Genomic DNA, 24,237 nt, shown 5'->3' with positions numbered 1-24,237 from the left:
TTGTCTCTTGCCTTGAAAATCTTACGGGGTCACTATAAGTTGGCTATGACTTGGTGGTATTTTCCTCCACCACCATTGTCTGCTCTTAGCCTGAGGACTGTGTTATCAGTATCATTTTAGACAGCACAGTTTTATGTACTGTTATGCCCCGGCTTGCTTTTATTGGCAGTTTTTCTTAATTTGCTTTATATTATTGACTTGGATAGTTTTATTGATATATTTTTACTTTCTTTTTATTGCCCCCCTGGGTTTTACTCATGTGTGCCGTCTCGAGGTGCGGCATGCAAACTTCCTCAATAAAGCCCAGTTTACCTGCATCAGGATCTTGCCCAGAGATACAAACGGGGTGCTGAGTTCTGCCGTGTAGATGCAGCCGACGAAGAAGTCTCCCAGTTCGCCCCGAAGATGCTGCAAAGAAAGAGCATGGATGGGATTTTAGGGTGGGAAGGGAGGCATTCATGGCTCGTAGCAGACTCGCCCTAGAAGCCACCATGTCTTCTCTATTTTTTGACAGGCTCCTTCTGAAATGTGTGCACCTTTGCCACTGGGCCATGACCCTTTGCCTTGTAGTGGTTAAGAGTGGTGGATTCTAATCTGGTGAACCGGTTTTGATTCCCCACTCCACCACATGAGCGGTGGACTCTAATCTAGTGAACCGGGTTTGATTCCCCACTCCACCAGATGAGCAGCAGACTCTAATCTAGTGAACCAGGTTAGTTTCCCCGCTCGTTCACATGCAGCCTGCTGGGTGACCTTGGGCCAGTCACAGTTCTCTCAGAACTCTCTCAGCCACACCTACCTCACAAGGTGTATGTTGTGGGGAGAGGAAGGGAAGGAGATTGTAAGCCGGTTTGATTCTCCTTTAAAAGGTAGAGAAAGTCGGCATATAAAAACCAACTCTTCTTCTTCTTCTATCATTTAGGAGCAACCCCCCACCCAAAATTTGCAAAATTCTTCAGTCAAGCTGTGCTGATGTCCCATGTCTGGAACTCCAGATGGGAAAACTGGCCTTAAACCAACCATGGAAAGACTCAATATGGATCCTGATGTGGGGTGGGATTAACTGTGCCATTCCCCCAATCAGAAACACCCCTTTTCTACTTTAAAAATCTGAAAGGATGGGGAGATGCCAAGATTGTTTCTGCCTCAAGCAAGGTTTTCATTTATTTATTTTATTTCATTTAGACCCTGAAGTGGCTCAAACTATCTTCTTCTCCTCTGTTTTATCCTCACAACAGCCCTGTTTGGTCGGTTAGGCTAAGAGAGTCTGACTGTCCCCAGGTCACCCAGTGAGCTTCCATGGCCGAGCAGGGTTTCAAACCTGGATCTCCCAGATCCTAGTCTGACACTGACCACTACACCACAGTCTCTCCATGTACACTCATCCCCTCCTAGGTCTGTGCCACCATCAGGCAGCACCAAACAATGTCCCTGTGGTGTCTGCCTCTATTAACAGAGAGGTGAGATGGGTGGGCTTACAGGAGGAGGTTTTTCTGTAAGCTCCCAGTGTGCCCAGACATTGGAAAACTTTACCCCAGGAGTATTCTCCCCCACATGTGTGTGTGTGTGAAGTGCCATCAAGTCGCTTCTGACTCATGGCAACCCTATGAATCAGTGTCCTCCAAAACATCCTATCCTTAATAGCCTTGCTCAGATCTTGCAAATTGAGGGCCGTGGCTTCCTTTATAGAGTCCATCCATCTCTTGTTGGGTCTTCCTCTTTTCCTGCTGCCTTCAACTTTTCCTAGCATGATTGTCTTTTCCAGTGACTCTGGTCTTCTCATAATGTGACCAAAGTACGACAGCCTCAGTTCAGTCATTTTAGCTTCTTAGAGTCAGTTCAGGCTTGATTTGATCTAGAACCCACTGATTTGTTTTTTTTGGAAGTCCACGGTATCCATAACGCTCTCCTCCAGCACCACATTTCAAAGGAATTGACTTTCTTCCTATCATTTCCTCCCCCCGGCCCCTCCTCTTTACCTTCCAGCGGTTCACTAAACCGTTCCTCTTTTAGGGAGCATTGCAACTAGGTATGCACTTGACTTTGGGGCATTAACGCTTTTAATTTCCTTCCCATTTCTGTGACAGTACAAAGCTGCCTTATACGGAGCCAGGAGGTTGGTTGGTCCATCAAAGCTTAGCGCTGTCTATCCTAACTGTCTGCAATGTCACATCTGTTGGAGCAAAATGCAACCCAAATCCAGCAACATCATGAAGTCTGACCACCCTTATTTCAACTTGAGGTTTTGAGCTCCACAACCCACTTCTCATTGAAATAAGTGTCATTAGTCTTTAGGGTGCCACTTCGTTTTTGTTCTGAGTGGCTGCCGCTCCCTGGGGGCACAGGCAGAGGAAACCTTTCCTCCACACTAGCTTCCCTTATGGGGCCCTTCCACTGAGCTACCGCCCCTCCAAAAAAACAGTCTATGGGACTAGAAGAAGAAGAAGAGTTGGTTTTTATATGCCAACTTTATCTACCACTTAAGGCAGAATCAAACCAGCTTACTATCACCTTCTCTTCCTTTCCCCACAACAGACACCCTGTGAGGTAGGTGGGGCTGAGAGAGCTCTTAACTGTGACTAGCCCAAGGCCACCCAGCTGGCTTCATGTGGAGGAGTGGGGAAACCAACCTGGTTCACCAGATTAGCGTCTGCCGCTTATGTGGAGGAGTGGGGAATGGAACTCGGTTCTCCAGATCAGACTCCACCGCTCCAAACCACCGCTCTTAACCACTGCACCACACTGGCTACCCTGACTTGTGTCAGGGCTGAAGATAACTCAGAGTTTGCACTGCTGCTCTGTCTCTTGGGGTGCTGGAAAGAAAGATGGAAAAGACCGTTTCGACTCCTTCCTTACCAGTCTGTACTAGCTTCCCGTTACCCCTGTCTTATTCAGCCCTGTTATACGTGCCTGCCCGTGGCTCTCTGGGGCTGTGTGACATGTCCCCCCCAGGGGACATGTCACACAGAGACTTCAACTGAACTGGGCCAGGTCTGAATCTGGGCCCTCCTACATGGGGAACAATGTGCTCTTCCACAGCCACGGTCCCTCTTGTGACTCTCTTCTGATGCTGCTGTTAGCACCTCTGAAGCGGACACCATAATTCAATGACCTTTTGCTTTAAGCCTACATTTGTCAGAACATAAGAAAAGCCCTGCTGGATCAGACCAAGGCCCATCAAGTCCAGCAGTCTGTTCACACAGTGGCCAACCAGGTGCCTCTAGGAAGCCCACAAGGAAGACAAGTGCAGGAGCACCAACCTGCCTGTGTTCCACAGCACCTAATATAACAGTCATGCTCCTCTGATCCTGGAGAGAATAGGTATGCATCATGACCAGTATTCATTTTTACTAGTAGCCATGAATACCCCTCTCCTCCATGAACATGTCCACTCCCCTCTTCAAGCCTTCCAGGTTGGCAGCCATCACCACATCCTGTGGCAGGGAGTTCCACAATTTAACTATGCATTGTGTGAAGAAGTACTTCCTTTTATCAGTTTTGAATCTCTCTCCCTCCAGCTTCAGCAGATGACCCCGCGTTCTAGTATTATGAGACAGGGAGAAAAGCGCTTAGGCTACCAGAAATGAGGGAGACAGATTCGTCCAGGACCATAGACGTACAACTTCTGCTCAGCGGCCACTCCCCCACCCCAACCATGTCCCATCTCTGGCTCAGCCTTCCCACCATGTCCCTCCTTATGCGCTCTCACCACAGCCACGGGGGTGAGGATGACGAGGATGAAGATGTGGTGAGTAACCATCAGCCGTTCCCTCTGCAGGAAGCCCTTCATGCTGGCCAGGGAGTGCTTCTTCTGGTCCTCACCCTTCTCTTCGCTCTTGTGCCAGTAGCAGAGGTACATGATGTAGAGGTCATAGGTCATGTAGGAAACCACGAACCAGATGTACTCCTGTGCCAACCAGTGCCTGTGGGAGGAAAGGGCACACGGAAGTGTAAAGGAGAGTTGTGCAATATTATTATTATTATTAAATGGGGGTTTCCCTATTTGATTTCTGCCGATCCAAGTTGATATATCAATGAGAGCTGGTTATGGCAGGTGTCAAATATGAAATTTCACAAGGCTTCGACTGGCAAGTTCTCAATGTTTTCTGGGTGCCATCTGTCCCATAATGTCTGACATTAAACACTGCTGCATATCAGTGATCAATACCTGTGGGTGATGTAGATGAAGGAATGCGTTGCTGGATCAAACCAAGACTCTGTCAGGGAGTACCTAGTTTCTTCTGGGAATCTCTCACACAAAGGATGAGAACTATATTCAGGGATATACTGTTTCTGTGCATGGAAGCTCTATTTCACTCTCAAGGCTAACAGCCATTGATTGACCTTCCAGTATAAACTTCCAGTATAAACCTCCCATAGAAAGCCAAACCTCTTCCAGGCCGCAATTCTTTGCACATTAGAGAGTGAATTCTATTGAACATAGGACTTACTTCTGATTAAACATACACAGGATCACACCATTAGTGAGTAATAAATTAAAGGCGCTCTGCACACGCTTTCAACCCCTTTGTTACTAGAGCTTCTGAAAAAATGTTACCCCCTGGAAGAAGAAAAACGTTGGGGCTCCTAAAAGTCTCTTTTCCGAAACCAGAAACCCTGAATCTGGTTTGGGCTGGCTGTATGTAGTTAATGGCCGGTGGTGAGAGAATGCCTTTCATTTCTGAGTATGCCCAAAGACCTACGTGCATTGCAAAAGAAGAAGAAAAAGAAGAGTTGTTTTTTATATGCTGACTTTCTCTACCACTTAAGGGAGACTCAAACCGGCTTACAATCACCTCCCCCTCCCCACAACAGACACCCTGTGAGGTAGGTGGGGCTGAGAGAGCTGTGACTAGCCCAAGGTCACCCAGCTGGCTTCGTGTGTAGGAGTGGGGAAACAAATCCAGTTCACCAGATTAGCCTCCACCGCTCATGTGGAGGAGTGGGGAATCAAACCCGGTTCTCCAGATCAGAGTCCATCGCTCCAAACCACCGCTCTTAACCACTATACCACGCTGGCTCTCAAAATGAATTGTTGACTTAGGGTTTGGGGGAGCTGCAGAGCAAATGGGAACCAGCTGTGCTCATAAGCTTTAGTTTGTCTCATAAACTTTTCTTCTGACTGCTGTGTCAAATAGTGGTTTTTGGAAGCGTGGTTGGTCATGCAGCAGGATTTCTCTCCTGCCACTGCAGAAGGAGATGGTAGAAAAAATATTAGCACTGATGACTAAATAGATACAACAATCAAAACTGCATATATACAGTAATATCACAAAGCAATTGCATCCCAAGCACTACACACTATGAATAACAATATGTATATTAAAGAATCTGCGAAATTATATAGTCAGCGTGTATATGTATTGCAATATGCATAAGAACATCCAAATCAATTCATAAATGCACATTGACAAATCATCTCAAAATCAATAAGACATCATGGTACATCCAATGCAAAATAGTTCAGCAAACGGCGAGAGGGGAATCCAGTAAAAATCCCATTTCAATGACAGATTTCTTCAGTCGCCCAATCGTTCGCTTCAAAGAAGGACTCAAAGATGCTCAGTGTGGAGCTCAGGAACCACAGGATACATAATCACGTAAAATTCACGCTAGCAGATCATCAGTCCAGTATGTGTCTTCAGACGGACAGCATATTAGCATGTTATTCAAAGTGTGTAGTGTGTTAGGATACAATTGCTTTATGATATTACTGTATATAAATAAGGAAGATGAGCATATTCCAGGCCTAGCACAACATTTTGGAGTATCAGTTTTATCACTCTACTGCGTCAGGTGCAGCAAAAGCTGTGTGTGTGTGTAAAGTGCCTTCAAGTTGCAGCCGACTTATGGCAACCCCTTTTGGGATTTTCATGGCAAGAGACTAACAGAGGTGGTTTGCCAGTGCCTTCCTCTGCACAGCAACCCTGGACTTCCTTGGTGGTCTCCCATCCAAATACTAACCAGGGCCGACCCTGCTTAGCTTCTGAGATCTGACGAGATCAGGCTAGCTGGGCCATCCAGCAAAAGCTAAGTGCAGACAAATGGAAGAAAAGGATAAGGGGCCGTGGCTCAGTGGCAGAGCCTCTGCTTGGCATGCAGAAGGTCCCAGGTTCAATCCCCGGCATCTCCAATAAAAGGGACTAGGCAAGTAGGTGATGTGAAAGACCTCTGCCTGAGACCCTGGAGAGCCGCTGTCCGTCTGAGTAGACAATACTGACTTTGATGGACCAGGGGGTCTGATTCAGTATAAGGCAGCTTCATGCATTCATATATGCAGTTTTGATTGTTGTCTCTATTTAGCCACTATTTTTTCTACAATCTTGTTATTTGGGACGAGTTCCCTTTTTTTACTTATATTGCAGACTGAGAGGCTGCATAAGTTCGGAACCTGCGTAGGGATTGGTGCTTGCAATTTTTTTCTAGCATCATTGCAAGGGAGGAGGATCGAGAAAGAAAACCTAAGGTGCTTGCTCCGCCTACTGTTGACTGCCCCGTTCCCTGCCCCACCAGCCCCCATGCAAACCAGCGGCCACTGAAGTTACTTATACGGAAAACAGCTTCCTTCCATCAACCTACTGCTAATCATTGTCTGGGGATGACCCTGCATTTTATTTATGCATTTCATTTACACCCCACCTTTCTGCCTGATGGGGGCCCAAAGCAGATCCATTTTATCCTTGCAACAGGCCTGTAGTGTAGGCTGAGTGTGTGTGACTGGCCCAACGCCACCTAGCAAGCTCTCATGGCAGAATGAGGATTTGAACCCGGGTCTCCCGGATTCTATCCTGACACTAACCGCTACACCACACTGGCTCTTAGTATTATGAGAAATTTCTCTCCCTCCACACAATGCATGGTTAGAATATGCTGTCAGGTCGTGCCCCCGCCCCAACCATCTTTTCTTGCAATCAGAGTCCCAGGAAATCAAGTTCCCCATGGTCGGGGACAGACCTTTGAAGGAGAGTTAAATTGTGGAACTCCCTGCCACAGGATGAGGTGATGGCTACCAACTTGGAAGGCTTTAAGAGGGGAGTGGACGTGTTCAAAGAGGAGAGGGGTATCCATGGCTACTAGTAAAAATGGATACTGGTCATGCTGCATACCTATTCTCTCCTGGATCAGATGAGCATGCCTATTATATTAGGTGCTGTGAAACACAGGCAGGACAATGCTGCCGCAGTCACCTTGTTTGTGGGCTTCCTGGAGGCACCTGGTTGGCCACAGTGTGAACAGACTGCGGGGCTTGATGGGCCTTGGTCTGATCCAGCAGGGCCTTTGTTATGTTCCTATGAGATTCTTGCTGATTTTGTTTCTGTGCTGATGGATAGTCTATTACCCACAGCAATTGTGCCACTCTGGACTTTTAGCTGAGACTTCAAAAACCTGGGGGAGGGAGTTTAAAATGCAGAAGCTCTTTGAGTCTCTTTGTAACACACTGCAGGGAGAACCATTGAGAAATAACAGCTCTCTTTCCCCCCTTTGGCAAAGAGCCTTGCACAACTGAGAGGATGTTTAACTGACTAACCATGTTTATACATCACTTATACCTAAAGGATGCCTGCGTAGGTCTCAGGGAACTGTGTAGATTGCAATCCACAAAAGGGGCATGGCGATGTATAGGATATAAAAAAACAGCAGGTCTCTGCCCTCAAGGAACTTGCATCATAAATTTCAGTCATTTGAGCAAGTGCAAGTTCAGAGTTGGGATGAATTAACTTTCCCCTTTCCCCCATGATGCCAGAAATCTCCTCCCAAAGTCAAGAAATTTTGGATAGAAATCCATCAAGAAATCCATCAAAAAATTTTTTGGATTGAAATCCATCAAGAAGGTGCTAAAATTCAGCTTTCCTCTAGACCACTGGTTCCCAACCGGGGGTCCGTGGAAACCCAGGGGTCCGCGAGAACTAAATTAAGGTCCGCGAAACAAAGTTATAAACCCATAATAAATTAATATTTTCAATTAAAAGTTCTCTATTATAAAATATATATATTCAAATATTATTCTAAGTTTATTGTTTAACTAACAGTTATGATTAAAGTTTATTTTCAAATTCTCGGAATTTGTATTTTGAACCTTGGGGTCCCTGCACCGAACAAAAAAGTCCTAGTGGTCCCTGGTCAAAAAAAGGTTGGGAACCACTGCTCTAGACCCAGAGTCAATGTTATTGGGTATTGCACTCAAAGAATTGGACAAAAATCTCAGTGAACTTTTCAATTATATGATAACGGAACCTAGAGTGGTTCTGGCATCAAAGTGGAAACAAGAAGAAATCCCCGAGATCGAAAGATGGAGAGAGAAAATGGCTGAATATGCAGCGATGGCAAAGCTGACTCATTTGTTGAATAAAAGACCTGTCGGGGAATGGCAGAAGAAATTGAAACTTTAATATGATTATGCGCAAATGTAATCTCAATATTATGTAGTAGAATAACTAGGAAGTAAATAGGTAAGAATAATGTAGCTAGAATATATAGGTGCATTATTAGAAGCAGGACTTATCAATATTCAGTTGATTAATTTTATACTTATGTTAAACGGTTATAAAGTAGTAATAAAAGATTTAGCATGCAGTCACGCTTAGTATACTGTTAAGAATGATAGTCAGCTACTTAAAGAAAATGGCAGATCAGATGTTGGGGTGTAGCGAATAAGTAGTCTTCATGCTATAGTTTATTAGGCTGTATAAAGGGACTTAAAAATCTTATATAACGGGATTTTTCGAGTTCGTTATCTTTATTATCCTGGCTGATATTGAAGACAGTTAATCATGCATACCATGTATCAAACTTTCCAAAAGGTGCCGCCTATTACGTAAGCATGATGCGTTTGATTTAGTAATTTTCTTTTTGTTACTAAATAAAATTATTTTTTAAAAAAATAATCTATCTCAGAATATCACTGGCCTCGCCCTTCCTCCATCAGGTGACCCCGTGCGGTGTTAAGGTGTGGGAGATCTGGGTTCAGGTCTTTTATTTTTAAATCGAAGTGGGGAATTCAGAGAACCTAATACACAGGTGATTATACCAATATTCTTTTTTTTTAAACCCAGATCTCCCCGGTCCTAATCTGACAGTCTAACCACTATACCACACTAGCTCTCCATAAACCATCAACATTCACGTAGAAGGAAAGCTCTTGGGAGAAGCATACTTTTGTTAACTTACGGCTCCAGGACTCCATTGTGGAAATGGGAATTTAGCTAAGAGTACCTCTGGGCATGTGTAGAATGCAGTTCCATCACCACTATGTAGTCACAACCAGTACCTGTTTATCCAAGGTCCAATGTCTTATTTTACCAACTGTGTGTGGATGGCTAAAGGGGGATTGTTGTAAGGCAGATGCGGGGTGGAAGAGACAGAGGTGACCTAGAGATGGGGGGAGGACAGCTAAGGAATAAAAGGGGGGCTGGGTGTGGGTCATAGGAATAGGACAGGACAAGGTTAAGGCATTTTATGGGTGTCTGGGCAGCAAGGTGGGAGAGATAGTGAACAGTGTTTCTATTCATGCCAGGAACTTTGGGGAGGCATATTTAATTAGTGGAGTTAGAAAGGAGATGGAGCACAGTAAGGGCTCTTTGGGCAGAGAGATGGAAAAGAAGGAAGCCCAAAAGCAGAGAGAGGAGGTAGGGATGCCAGCCTCCAGGTGAGAACTGGGAATCCCCCCCTGGCTTTCTGGGCAAAGTATTGTTACATGGGTGTAACACAAGGAGCCACACAAAAGGCAGCGTGCTCCAGTGGCTAGAGCGTTCAAAGCCACACTCTGCCAGAAGCCTCCTTAGGTGACTTTAGGCGACTTTAGGCTAGTCACTCTCTGCCTCCCATGGCCACCCACTTTATCGGGTTGTTGTTGCAAGGACACAACAAAAGCCAGAGGGGGGCAAGAAGAAGAAGAATTGGTTTTTATATGCCGGATTTTCTCTACCTTTTAAAGAGACTCAAACCGGGGTACAATCTCCTTCCTCTCCCAACATACACCTTGTGAGGTAGGTGGGGCTGAGAGAGTTCAGAGAGAACTGTGACTAGCCCAAATCACCCAGCAGCCTTCAAGTGCAGGAGTGGAGAAACCTACCTAGTTCACCAGATTAGAGTCTGCCGCTCATGAGGAGGAGTGGGAAATCAAACCCTGTTCTCCAGATTAGGGTTCCCCACTCTTTCCTTTCCTTCTTTGCTCCTATGACCCATAGGTCCTGAGCAGTTATTTCTTAGGTGAAAATACGATGGAGAGAGATTTGGCCACGGCCAATATTACATTTGGATCTCTATCCATCAGCAAAAAGGGGACTATTTTGTCTCTTGTTATGGGGGCAGGAATTCTCGCCAATATGGGGGTGATCCATTTATCTCGGTGGTGTTTAAAGAGGAGGCATTCCATCATCTTATGAGATAATGTGTCAGTAGTCCCCCACTCTTAACCACCATACCACGCTGTCCAGTATGTATGCCACCCCTGAGGTCCTTGGGAGAAAAAAAGGGCTGGATAAAAATTGAACAGATAAATCTTCTTGAAGGCGCACAAAATGAGGGGAAGATTGTAAGTCATGCTTCCTACACTGGCAAAACAAGGGTGGGGGGGGGTCCATTGAAACCTTTGACCACTGACAGATGCCTGTTGAGAATCATCACTCCAGGCTACATATTTTGAAGAGCGCTGCCTGCCCATCGCTCAAGGCAAAAGGAAATGGACTTCTATGTATATGGGGAAGGAGCAGCAGATACACGAGAGACACTTTGGAGCTGTTTTCTCCTGTGCATGAGCCGTGAGCAGCACACTTCCTTGATGGTATCTGACTGCATTAAAGACAAACCCGTTGGGGAACCTGAACCAGGAACTTCACAGACGCAAGCTGCTGCCTGCCCCAGCGAGCTATTCGGGCAGAGACGGGGAACAGCTCAGCGTGACCGGGCCTCAGAACCTGCCTCCAGGTGCAGACGGAAACGAGAGGGGGTGCGACAGCAGCCCCGAGACCGGCAGGCACAGTGAAGCGTTGGGATTGGACAGACCCCAGTATAAGAACATAAGAAAAGCCCTGCTGGATCAGACCAAGGCCCATCAAGTCCAGCAGTCTGTTCACACAGTGGCCAACCAGGAGCCTCTAGGAAGCCCATAAAGAGCAGCACCATCCTGCCTGGGTTCCACAGCACCTAATAAAATAGGCACGCTCCTCTGATCCTGGAGAGAATAGGTAAGCATCATGACTAGTATCCATTTTTACTGGTAGCCATGGATAGCCCTCTCCATGAACATGTCCGCTCCCCTCTTAAAGCTTTGAGAACATAAGAAAGGCCGTGCTGGATCAGACCGAGGCCCATCAAGTCCAGCAGTCTGTTCACACAGTGGCCAACCAGGTGCCTCTAGGAAGCCCACAAACAAGACGACTGCGGCAGCACCATCCTGCCTGTGTTCCACGGCACCTAATATATTAGGCATGCTCCTTTGATCCTGGAGAGAATAGGTATGCATTGTGACTAGTATCCATTTTTACTAGTAGCAGAGTATTTACTAAATACCAGCAGAGCGTTCTGAATTGGGGTATTAACTGACACTCCCAAAGACCCTTCCCCTCCCACAATGGAACCATCTCGACTTAGAATAAAATAGGATACCGTTAGGGGATTCTCAGTTGGCCTCCCCTGGGTTCAGGGATCCTGTTGACAGAGCCTTGGCCCTGAAACCCTGCAGCCCCAAGACTTAGAGCGTGGCCTTGGGCTGGGCAGTAGAGTGAAGGAGTCTTGCCGGCTGCAGTTGAAGCGCCAACCGTTGCCTTGGCATGCTCCAGACCTGGATACAGGGACAGCCATCCAGATGGGATGCCGGCCTTCTGTGAATTTAACCCTGGGGTGGGAGGCGCCAATCTGCCCTGGGACCATAGCGCAGGGGAAGGGGGAGCTCGCTCTTTCGTGTTGTTTCCCCAATCAGAAATGCCCCATCCCTGCTGCTTTGAAATAGGGGGGGAGGAATGACCCCCCCCACACACACACACACACATGTACATACACACAAGTGCCACGATCACAATCCAGATGGACAAACTGCTTGCCCATTCTCCCAGTCCTGGAACTCCATGGTCACATACTGTTTGAGCCTCATTCTTTTCTTTCATCCGGTAAAAGCTCTATGATACATAGATCTTGAGCAATGAATAGCTGATAATCACTTATCACCCAACAGACTAAAAAAAGGGGGGGCGGAATTGCAACTGCTAGAGTCCTTTTTGGAGCCCTGTCAGCGAGTAGATATGTAACTAGGCCATAAAGATATATATCAGAATAAACTGGCAAACACAGTGAAATACAGCACCTCCTGAAACTAGTATACAAAGGACACTCCAAAAGAATAAGTGCAATAAGTGTCCATCTTACCAGATTCTATAATATTGTCGAAGGCTTTCACGGTCAGAGTTCATCGGTTCTTGTAGGTTATCCGGGCTGTGTGACCGTGGTCTTGGTATTTTCTTTCCTGATGTTTCGCCAGCAGCTGTGGCAGGCATCTGCAGAGGAGTAACACTGTCAGAGACACTGTCCTTCAGTGTTACTCCTCTGCAGATGCCTGCCACAGCTGCTGGCGAAACGGCAGGAAAGAAAATACCAAGACCACGGTCAAGCAGCCCGGATAACCTACAAGAACCGATTACCAGATTCTTTCTGAATAAGGTAAACGTCTGAACCTTCCCCTCATAACTGCCAAGGAGTAGGTTTTCAGTCTGGCCAGGATGAACCCAGTTAAAAGGCTTTGGGAGATCAACAGATAGGTATAGGAGGGAAGAGATTTTGGAGGGGGGATACTGAAAAATTGGGATGAACGGGTGTGACATGCTCTAAAAGCAGAGCTTCGGTGATCAATTATTTTACACTATTACTCACCCAAGCAAATTCTGCATGAGGGCCCAGGTCCTGGATAGTACCCAGGTTAACACTGAGAGCCAAGACTTTCTCCAAGACAGTCTTAAACCATATTGACCAATAAGGGTCCTCTTTCAAGAGCGCCAGATAGCCCTTACTGCTCAAATATAGCTTGATGAACAATCTAAACGCTTGTAACCTCCAGGTGCTAGCTGAAGATCTCCTGGAATTACAACTGGTTTCCAGGCGACAGAGATCAGCTCATCTGGAGAAAATGGCATTGGAAGGTGGACTCGATGGCATTATATCCTACTGAAGTCTATCATCTCCGCAAAGCCTGCCCTCCTCAGGCTCCAACCCCAAAATCTCCAGGCATTTCCCAACCCAGAGCTGGCAACCCTACACCAAGTCCTTGCCTTAAAGGAAGGTAAGCCCAGTTCTGAACGATGAGCCCAGCCAGGAACACAACAAAGAATGTTTATTAATTTTTTGCAAAAAGAATAAAAGAAGATGGTCAATCTTTTCGTTAACGGAAACAATCCTTATGGTTACTCCATAAAGTGTAATTGGGACACCTTTTAAGTTAAAAAGCTTGAATAGCACCTGGAACAGTTTTGGAAAAAAATTAATATGAAGCCAGCACAGGTTTTTGCTTTTTTCGTTATCAGTGACTGATGTGGTCCCCATTTTAGATTAGATGGAAATAGAATACCCAAATATAAAAATTCCTTCGCTTGTTGGATTTCTTCACCAGAGTCCATCTGAACACTGATTTCTTTTTTTGGAGAAGACAACTACTTTCATTTTCTGGTAGTTTATTTTCAGGCCTTCCTTAATGCAATTTTTTTTTGGGGGGGGGTTAATAATCTCTGCAGCCTGACTCTCGTCCAAGAGAACAAAGCAGTAACATCAGAGTAAAGCAAAACTGGAATACTGAAATTGGCCAAACAGGGTGGATGACAAAGAAAGGTGAGTCCAAGAAAGAAAGGCTGAACAAAAATGGCACAACAACAAAAGGGGGGGGAACAAATCAAACTCAACCAAAATGTTGAATCCAAAGCGGAAAAGTTGAGTGAAAAAACACTAAAATTACAAATGTATCAATTTTAATATGGTGCACAGTAAAGTTAAAAGCATAAGGCCTATATCATAGGCACGTCATTCACAATCAATAAATACATAAAACTCATACACAGTTGATGTGAAATCATACAATGACCAAAGTAGGACCAAATAAGGCCCCAAAGTAGGACCAAATAAGGACCAAATGCATTTCAGCCTCAAAACGGCCTTCCTCGGTGGTCAGACATAGAATTGTAGTCCAGTACACATCCTAACAGTATAATATCACAATGCCCGGTAGAACACACATAAAAGCCCTTCTAGTATTATGAAGCGTCTTGTAAAATTATTTATTCCATACACACTAGAATATGGCTCACATGCCCCACCTTGTATTTCATGCCGGGCTTCCAAGGATATGTATACATCAAACAGTGTTCGGTCAAATCCATTTGGTCCTTATTTGGTCCTACTTTTGGGCCTTATTTGGTCCTACTTTGGTCAATGAACAAAAACGGCACCAAGACACAGCCCTGCCTAACCCCTTTATCGAGGCTGAATGGTTCAATCAGCTCGTTGACATAACCGCAGCAGATCTGAGCTGTGAGGTCGGCAAGAAGTTGCTGCAGGAACCACAGCAGCCTTTTGTCAATCTTGGTGTGTTGCAGCTTCTCCCAGAGTCTTGCCCTAGGGGTGGTGTAACTCCCGCCCCCACCCATCAGAACAATAAATCCTACGTAAAGGTAAAGGTCCCCTGTGCAAGCACCGGGTCATTCCTGACCCATGGGGTGACGTCACATCCCGACGTTTTCTAGGCAGACTTTGTTTACGGGGTGGTTTGCCATTGCCTTCCCCAGTCATCTTCCCTTTACCCCCCAGCAAGCTGGGTACTCATTTCACCGACCTCGGAAGGATGGCAGGCTGAGTCAACCTTGAGCCGGCTACCTGAAACCGACTTCCGTTGGGATCGAACTCAGGTCGTGAGCAGAGCTTGGACTACAGTACTGCAGCTTACCACTCTGTGCCACGGGAGCCATTTGGGAAATGAGTGTAATTTTTTATTGGAGTGTAATTTTTTATTGGATGGTATAAACCTTGGATGGTAAACCACCTCTGTTAGTCTCTTGCCATGAAAACCCCCAAAAGGGGTCGCCATAAGTCGGCTGCGACTTGATGGCACTTTACACACACACACATAAACCTTGGCAATGGCCCAAAGTTGAACTACCCCTCCTGAACCTTATCTGCTCCCGACCCAGAATGTCACCTTGTCCAGGCCAATCAGTTAAGGGAGCCGTATTCCAATCGCGTCATCCCTCGCAGTCAGCAGCATGCATCCAGCAGCCCCAATCCGACACCTGGGACCTTGGGAATCACGTCCCTTGGAATTTAGCAGGGCTTGCTCCTGAGTAAGAGCGCCGAGGGCTGCAGCTGGTGTACCGTGCCTCAGCAGGTGAAAGTCCTTCCCGCACCCCTGCCTCCGCTTTATAACACTCGCTTTGTTTTTCCTCACCTGTCGTGCACCACGTCCTGGCAGCTACAGATAACGATGATGCCCGAGAGTGTGGCCATGGTGGCTTGGATGGAGGAAACCAGCCTGGGGGAAAAAGCAGCAAAAAAGTACCTTTAGGGGGAGAATTAATAACTGCTCCCTGCTTCCTCCCACAAAACCCCTTTGTGCATAAGCATAGCAACACAGAATCAATAAGTCGACAGACTCTAAGAAGCGAACCAATTTCACCCCCCATTGCTCTTCAAGTTGTTTGGCTACGTCTGAACATCTTTGGATATTGCATTATCATTGTGCAATAGCCATCGCTGGCCATTGGACTGTCCTTTAATAGACAAAACAGTCCAGTTCGAATGACTGTGCAATTGCCATGGATGTGTTGATGCAGCCCTGGCAAAGATATTCCCTACAGCCTCTTAACAGCTGAGGACCACCATATCTAAGAAGCTTCCTTCCTCCCTCATTAGGGTTGCCAACCTCCAGGTACTAGCTGGAGATCTCCTGCTATTACAACTGATCTCCAGCCGATAGAGATCCTTTCACAGGGGGAAAATGGGCGCTTTGGCAATTGGACACTATGGCATTGAAGTCCCTTCCCTCCCCAAACCCTGCCTTCCTCAGGCTCTGCCCCTAAAAAACCTCCCACCAATGGCCAAGAGGGACCTGGCAACCCTAGCCCTCATGTGTTTTAAAATAAGGAATGATGTCCCCTTCATTTCTTTTTGCTTTCTGTGGATGGTTGTTGCAAACCTTTTCCTTTGGCCCATGCTCACTGTTGGTGTTGCCAATTTATTTGTTTCTTTTATAGGCATTGATGCATCATTTATACATAAGATCGTAAACAAAATGCATAAATTTAACAAGGGGAGGAGGACAGAAAAGGGGGGCCAAAGAAATACTCAAGGATTCAGCTGGCACAAGAAAGAAAGAAAGAAAGAAAGAAAGAAAGAAAGAAAGAAAGAAAGAAAGAAAGAAAGAAAGAAAGAAAGAAAGAAAGAAAGAAAGAAAGAAAGAAAGAAAGAAAGAAAGAAAGAAAGAAAGAAAGAAAGAAAGAGAAAAAGAGAAACTCAGAGTCGAAACAGACTTGTGAAACGCAACAGCGTCCCTATTTTAAAACCAACCACCTAGGCGGGCACCAAAACAAGGCCACAGGAGCACCCAGAGATGCATTTTTGGGGTCGCTTCCCCTCGAATCGGGATTACCCTTCCCCCAGATAGTCGCCAGAGCCTGACCCCATGCATTCTGCAGAGGATATTTTCCATCCAGCAAACCAACATCAGATGTCCAAATGCAGGAAAGGCAAGAGGAGGTTCCAGCAATGTAATCAAGGGGTGCAACTTTTGCCGCCTCGCTTTTTTCTTTCAGTGACACAATTACACACACACGCACGACAAGTAGTTTGAATGAGAGAGAGAGAGTGCCCACAGCCTTACCCACCAACCATTAAAAGGCAAATTGGCAAGGTCGTTGGGTCTAGATATACAAGGCAAATATTCTTAAATCAATAAGGCCTTCCATTATTCATTCATTCAGGAACTGCACTTTGTGTTTGGGGCTCTGCTCATTTTTCCCGTTTGTTTGGCCGGGTATCTTTGGAGCGATTGGGAGAGTCAGCCAGCTCTCTGGATAGTATAAACGGGAAGGGTGGGGAGTTACTCTCAAGAGGGCTTTTGGTTGTGCGTTCCCCCAGCCCTTTTGAAACGGCAACAACAACAAAACCCCGTGGCTCACCGGAGTTGGCTAGGGTGCCATTTGGAAAGGGCACAACAAAGGGGACAGGAAGTCCATGATACAGGGCACACGGGTTTGCTGCATTTGATTTTAAGCATATATCTAAAAATGCAACATGCAACATCTAAAAAAGCATGTATCTAAAAATGCAACATGCATTGTGGAGCGGACCCCACTTCTGGCGGGTTTGCTGTTTTGTTTGTAGCCTGTTTCTAGCACTGGAACAGGCACGAAGGACACTGGCATGAAAGGCTCTAGAGAGCCAGGGTAGACGTGAGGCCTGTTAGAGTTTCCCAGGTTGCTGTGTTTTTTTTGTTAAGGTTTGGGAAGCAGCCACAGCTCAGTGACAGAGCACCTGCTTTGCATGCAGAAAACTCCCAGGTTCAATTCCCAGCTGTCTTTTTCAGTAGCTCATGGGTTATATTTTTACATTATATTTCTGCATCCCTTTTCTTTACTGCTCAAAACAGTTTACAATAAAAACAAACAGATTAAAAATACATTGTAGACCTGGTGTGTATTCAAATACCAATATAACAAAATCACTATTAAAACCATTAGGAAACAGCCCCCTGCCTAAACAAGACCCCCCCTTACACTGTCCACCTGAATTGGGAGAGTGGGGAGGTTCCCTGACTTCAACAGGCAGCCGATTCCTTAAAGGCAGGGCCACCATAGAAAACATTTTCCCCTGGCAGTCATAAGAACATAAGAAAGGCCATGCTGGATCAGACCAAGGTCCATCAAGTCCAGCAGTCTGTTCACACAGTGGCCAACCCGGGGCCTCTAGGAAGCCCCAAAGAAGACGACTGCAGCAGCATTGTCCTGCCTGTGTTCCAAAGGACCTAACAGAATAGGCATGTCCATCTGATTCTGGAGAGAATAGGTATGCATCATGACTAGTATCCATTTTTACTAGCAGCCATGAATACCCCATTCCTCCATGAACATGTCCACTCCCCTCTCAAAGCCTTCCATGTTCCATAAAGGAGGGAAGAGAGAGCAAACTTGGCTGTGAGGATCTTAAGGTCCATCTGGGCTCATGCCAGGAGAGGCAGTCCTTGAGCATGCGGGATTCACCCATAAAGGGCTTTACGGGTCAAAAACAGCACCTTGAATTAGACCCGGGAGTAAACATGGCAGCTGCCATAATACTACTGCCATACGGGCGGCCTAGCTAACACCTATTCATTGGCAGGCTGCTGCGTTCTGGACCAACTGGAACTTCCCATTCATTTTCAGGGGCAGCCCCACGTACATCACGTTACTGTAGTCTAGTCTCGAGGTTACAGCAGCATGAAACAATGTTGCCAGATCAGCCGTGTCCAAAAAATGAGTGGATTTTCCTGTCCAGATGTAAGTGAAAGAAAGCCACAACACTGACCTGCTACTCTACGGACAAGCTCTGGTCCAAGATGGGACCTTGGGGAGCCACTGGTCAGAGAGAGTAGACAATGCCAACTGTGATAGGTCAAGGGTGTGACTCAGGATAAGATAAAGCCAGTGTGGTGCAGTGGTTAAGAGAGGTGGTTTGGAGCTTTGGGCTCTGATCTGGAGAACCGGTTTGAATCCCCACTCCTCTACATGAGCGGCGGACGCTAATCTGGTGAACCGGGTTGGTTTCCCCACTCCTACACATGAAGCCAGCTTGGTGACCTTGGGCTAGACACAGCTCTCTTAGAGCTCTCTCAGCCCCACCTACCTCACAGGGTGTCTGTTGTGGGGAGGGGAAGGTGATTGTAAGCTGGTTTGATTCTTCCTTAAGTGGTACAGAAAGTCAGCACATAAAAACCAACTCTTCTTCTTCATCATCCAACTGTTAGATGATTAAGGCAAAAAGCAGCCCCAGGGAAACCTGATCTTTGGACAGGCCTGGGTCACGGGCAGGGAGGGGGCTTCACTTCTGAGCTCTGCACTGTTTTCCTGGTGCAAATACACCCCCCTCCTCAGAAATGCAATTCGCCCCTTGGAAGGAAGCATACACCCACACATTTCCTCCAGTGGACCAGTTGTGTGTGGAGGGGGGGACTGCATGGGGAGAAAGGGATAAATTTGTATCCACCCACCTGGCACCCACAGCCCTATTCCCATCTCCCCCATTCCTGCCCCAGTTGCTTTTGACCTTTCAAAACGCCATGAGAGATCGTAGCAGATCTCCCAAAGCATATGGTTAGACAGATTTGTTTTTTGGAAACACTTGTCTCTTGTCTCTGCATCTCCAAAGACGTCCACAAAACCAGAGCGGCAAAGCAAGAGTCGCCTAAAAACAACATTAAACTGATACACAGTGGCCAAAAAAAGTGGTAGGTAACTCCAATAAAACTCTTTAAAAGCAGCCCAAACAGCTGCCCAGATCTTACAGCAGATGGGGAAAAACACCCAGCCAAAAGGTCAGACAGACCAGTGGTGCATGACCCTGAATTTGACTCTGGCTCCTCCGACACTCGAACGCAGCTCCCCTGCAGCCTGGCTGAAGGGTCAGGAGGTTTGCGCGTGCTCCGACTCCTCAAGAGATTAATCCTTCCAGGAGCTCCTAGGAACGGAAGGCCTGTGCTGGAAAATCTTTTGGGCATTTGCCTCTTCGGGGTGGTCTCAACAGACGCTTCAAAGCCTGCTGAAGACCACCCAGAGCCCGGGAAATGCACTTTTCAGAACTGCTGCCCTCAACAGGTTTTCAACACTCTTGGGAAACTGTCCCAGAGATCTCGGACAGTGAATCCACTTTTAAACAGCAAGAGTAAAAACGGACAACAGTGCATATTGCTGAAAGTTAAGCGCAAGAAGAAGAGTTGTTTTTTATATGCCGACTTTCTCTACCACTTAAGGAAGAATCAAACCGGCTTACAATCACCTTCCCTTCCCCTCCCCACAACAGACACCCTGTGAAGTCGGTGGGGCTGAGAGAGTGTGACTAGCCCAAGGTCACCCAGCTGGCTTCATGTGTAGGAGCGGGGAAACAAATCCAGCTCACCGGATTAGTGCCCGCCACTCATGTGGAGGAGTGGGGAATCAAACCCGGTTCTCCAGATCAGAGTCCAAACCACTGCTCTTAACCACTACACCAGACTGGCTCTCACACCACGATTTTCCTCCTCTTGCAATGAGGATGGGTTGCCGAGAGAGGACCTGAAGCCAGTGATTCTCACGATGAGCAATATCTGGGCCCTTTCGCAAGCAACCAGACAGAATGAAAGGAATAAAGTCACAGACAGCTCTCATGAGCCCAAAGCATCCATTTGGACAGGAGCCCACGGGATACATCTCAGGATTAATCACCTGCCCTGGCCTCCCTTTCTTTCAACCAGCCTGCTGGGCAGCATCTCTGCATCAGGTGTGACCGGCTCGGTCAGCTGCTCACCACACAGAAACCTGCCATCAGAGGGTGGCTGTTGCCTCTCTGCATTAGTCACTGCTCTGAGCTCACCTCTTTCCAATCAGGAGGCTGTTATAGTCTATAATCCCCATCTGTTGTAGTCTACCTTTTTGCTGGAGAGTTCTCAGAGCGAAGTAAAGTGTCATCAGTCATCAAGTGTCATCAATCATAAGTCTGAGAATCCCTGCTTTGAACGACGCTCTAGTCGATCTTCCTTGCTAGCTCAGAGTCAGTCTGAGGAGCCTCTGCAGGAGTCTCTGAGGGAACTGGAACCACAGTGCCATGCCAGGAGAAGATCTGGAAGCCATACCTGAGACCCGAGGCCCTTTGTTCTAGCCCAGGATTCAAGGGGCCTAGCAGTGGCTCCTCCATTGAGGACAGAGAAGCATTCTGCGCATGCTCAAGAGCACCCTGCTATGCTATCCACGATGGGAGATTCAAATCACACTTCAGGGGACGCTTCATTTTTATCCCACTACAGTGTACACTGTTCTCCTCCCCTCATTTTATGTTCTATTCGTTTCATTATCTTTTTAACATATTATCTATCTACATGGTACTTCTTTGGGAGGGAAGGCAGTATGGTATAGCCAGATCTTGTCAGATCTTGGAAGCTAAGCGGGGTCAGCCCTGGTTAGTATTTGGATGGGAGACCACCAAGAAACACCAGGGTTGCTATGCAGAGGAAGGCACTGGCAACCACCTCTGTTAGTCTCTTGCCTTGAAAACCCCATAAGGGGTCACTCTAAATCGGCTGTGATTTGACAACACTTTACACACACACATAGTACCTCTTTATCCTTCTCTTCCCCCACAATGTGCAGTGTGGCATACCTTTCCTCGTTTTAGCCTCACAACAACCTGGTGAGGACCACACTGAGGAATGCAACAATCCACTCTGGAATAATTCAAAATTTTAGCGGGGTGTGTTGTCCTATATGTACTCACAGTGTTGCTAAGTTTCCCACTGAACTCACTCTTGGCCTAACATTTTTTCACGCCACCCTAACCGCCAACCTGAAAGCAGCCTATCGGAGTCCTCCCTCATTAATTTCATTTTCACAAAACTCCTGCAGCCCGACAATTTGCCCTGGCGACAATTCCCTTGAAGCTGCGCTGCTTCAGACGTGATCGTCCTTTCCCTTTGGATACACCATCTCTTGTGAACAGCTGAGCACCCAGTCAGCTGAGCTAGTATGGTATAGTGGTTAGAGCAGGGTTGTCAAACTCATTTGTTACGAGGGCCCGATACGACATAAATGTCACTTGGTCGGGCCGGGTCATGCCTCGCCAGCCCAGATCGAGACTGGAGGGGGTGGTTGCCTCGTGGGCCAGATAAGAGCTCTAAAGGGGCCGGATCCGGCCCTTGGGCCTTCTGTTTGACACCCTTGGTCTGACTAGTGTCAGACTAGTATATGAGAGGTAAAGGTAGTCCCCTGTGCAAGCACCGGGTCATTCCTGACCCATGGGGTGACATCACATCCCGACGTTTACTAAGCAGACTATGTTCTCTGGGGTGGTTTGCCATTGCCTTCCCCAGTCATCTACACTTTACCCCCAGCAAGCTGGGTACTCACTTTACCGACCTCGGAAGGATGGAAGGCTGAGTCAACCTTGAGCCGGCTACCTGAAACCGACCTCCATTGGGATCGAACTCAGGTCGTGATCAGAGCTTTTGACTGCAGTACTGCAGTTTACCACTCTGCGCCATGGGGCTCCTAAGTATATGGGAGACCAGAGTTCAAATTCCCACACGTCATGGAAGCTTGCTGGGTGCCCTTGGGCCGGTCACACAACTCTCAGCCTAACTTTCCTCATAGGGTTGTTGTGAGGATAAAAATGGAGGAGAGGAGAACAATGTAAACTGCAAAAGGTGGGGTACCAATGAATTAAATAAAACAAATAATAATAATTTTGTTGTATGAGCCAGGAATTTCTGAATTCAGATGTGGCTTCAGCGATGAACTCATTAGGTGATCCTAGGCAAGGCAAGCCCTGACCTGGATGGCCCAGGCTACCCTGTACTGGTCAGATCTCGGAAGCTAAGCAGGGTCGGCCCTGGTTAGTACACGGATGGGAGACCACCAAGGAATCTCAGGGTTGTCATGCAGAAGCTGTGGCTCAGTTTGTAGAGCATCTGCTTAGCATGCAGAAGGTCCCAGGTTCAATCCCCGGCATCTCCAGTTAAAGGGACTAGGCAAGTAGATGATGTGAAAGACCCCTGTCTGAGACCCTGGAGAGCTGCTGCCGTCTGTGTAGGCAATACTGCCTTTGATGGACCAAGGGTCTCATTCAGTACAAGGCAGCTTCATGTGTTCAATACAATAATTTTAGGGGAGGGGCCGTGGCTCAGTGGCAGAGCATCTGCTTGGCATGCAGAAGGCCCCAGGTTCAATCCCCAGCATTTCCAGTTAAAGGGACTAGGCAGGCAGGTGATGTGAAAGACCACTGCCTGAGACCCTGGAGAGCCGCTGTCCCTCTGAGTAGACAATACTGATTCTTGTAGGTTATCCGGGCTGTGTAACCGTGGCCTTGGTATTTTCTTTCCTGACGTTTCGCCAGCAGCTGTGGCAGGCATCTTCAGATGTAGGCAGGCAACCTACAAGAACCAATGAACTCTGACTGTGAAAGCCTTCGACAAGACAATACTGACTTTGATGGACCAAGAGGCTGACTCAGTAGAAGGCAGCTTCAGCTTCATGTGTTCAAGCTGGCAACGGCAAACCAAGCCTGAATGTCTCTTGCCTTGAATACCCTACAGCACTGGTTCCCAACCGGGGGTCCATGGACCCCCAGGGGTCCGCGAGAACTAAATTAAGGTCCACGAAACAAAGTTATAAACCCATAATAAATTAATATTTTCAATTAAAAGTTCTCTATTATAAAAAAACATATTCAAATATTATTCTAAGTTTAATGTTTAACTAACAGTTATGGTTAAAGTTTATTTTCAAATTCTCTGAATTTTTATTTTGAACCTTGGGGTCCCTGCACCAAACTAAAAAGTCCGAGTGGTCCCTGGTCAAAAAAAGGTTGGGAACCACTGCCCTACAGGGTCACCCCAAATCACCTGTGACCTCAGGGCACTTTCCACCCCCAGGCAAGCCAAGAGCGTTTCAGGCCTCTCCCCTTTTCCACCCCACTCTGCATTGCCAGCCCACCTTACAAGGTTGTGGTTCGGATGAACGCGGGCATCTGCGACCCACGAAGCATGCTCTCAAGCCCGATAGAAACGATCGCCGCTAGCAGGGCTCCCAATCCTGCCGACTCCCAGCTAGATAAACACCCAAACCCGTTCCGCAGGTGACTTTTCCCTGCCCGCCCCTCCGCAGGGGGATGATCTTCCCAGCGAGAACAAACAAGCGGCGTGCGAAGCGGCCCCATTCATTCGCCGGCCCGCAAAGCGGCCGGGGAGAGAAGCGGCGGCGCCCCGGGCGAAGAAGTCTCCGGGCCGAAAGTGACCCCGGGGTGGGGTGGGGGCCCCGATCCCGTCCCTCCCCCTTTCAATCCGGATCAGAGCCTCCCCCCTGCCCGGAAAGATATATATATATATATATATATATATATATATAGATATAGATATAGATATAGATATAGATATAGATATAGATATACATATATATATATATATATATATATATATATATATATATATATATATATATATATATATATATATATATATAATTTTTCTTCATTTAATATATCCATAAAAAC

The 24,237-nt window shown here is 46.9% G+C and overlaps 1 protein-coding gene across 1 annotated transcript in view; it reads right to left on the bottom strand.

Moving 5' to 3' along the window:
* The window catches only part of TLCD3A (TLC domain containing 3A), a 28,673-nt gene that overhangs the window by 3,698 nt on the left and 738 nt on the right, over positions 1 to 24,237 (bottom strand). The window contains exons 2-4 of the mRNA XM_056865267.1: positions 15,419 to 15,502; positions 3,710 to 3,923; positions 313 to 408 (exon numbers count right to left, since the gene is read on the bottom strand). Of these exons, the coding sequence (XP_056721245.1) occupies positions 313 to 408; positions 3,710 to 3,923; positions 15,419 to 15,502 (394 nt within the window). The remainder of the gene's footprint in view (positions 1 to 312; positions 409 to 3,709; positions 3,924 to 15,418; positions 15,503 to 24,237) is intronic.

The sequence above is a fragment of the Euleptes europaea genome, chromosome 19, assembly GCF_029931775.1.
Source record: "Euleptes europaea isolate rEulEur1 chromosome 19, rEulEur1.hap1, whole genome shotgun sequence".
NCBI lineage: Eukaryota > Metazoa > Chordata > Lepidosauria > Squamata > Sphaerodactylidae > Euleptes > Euleptes europaea.
Note: the sequence above shows the minus strand (reverse complement) of the source record. Positions and strands in the feature narration are given on the sequence as shown.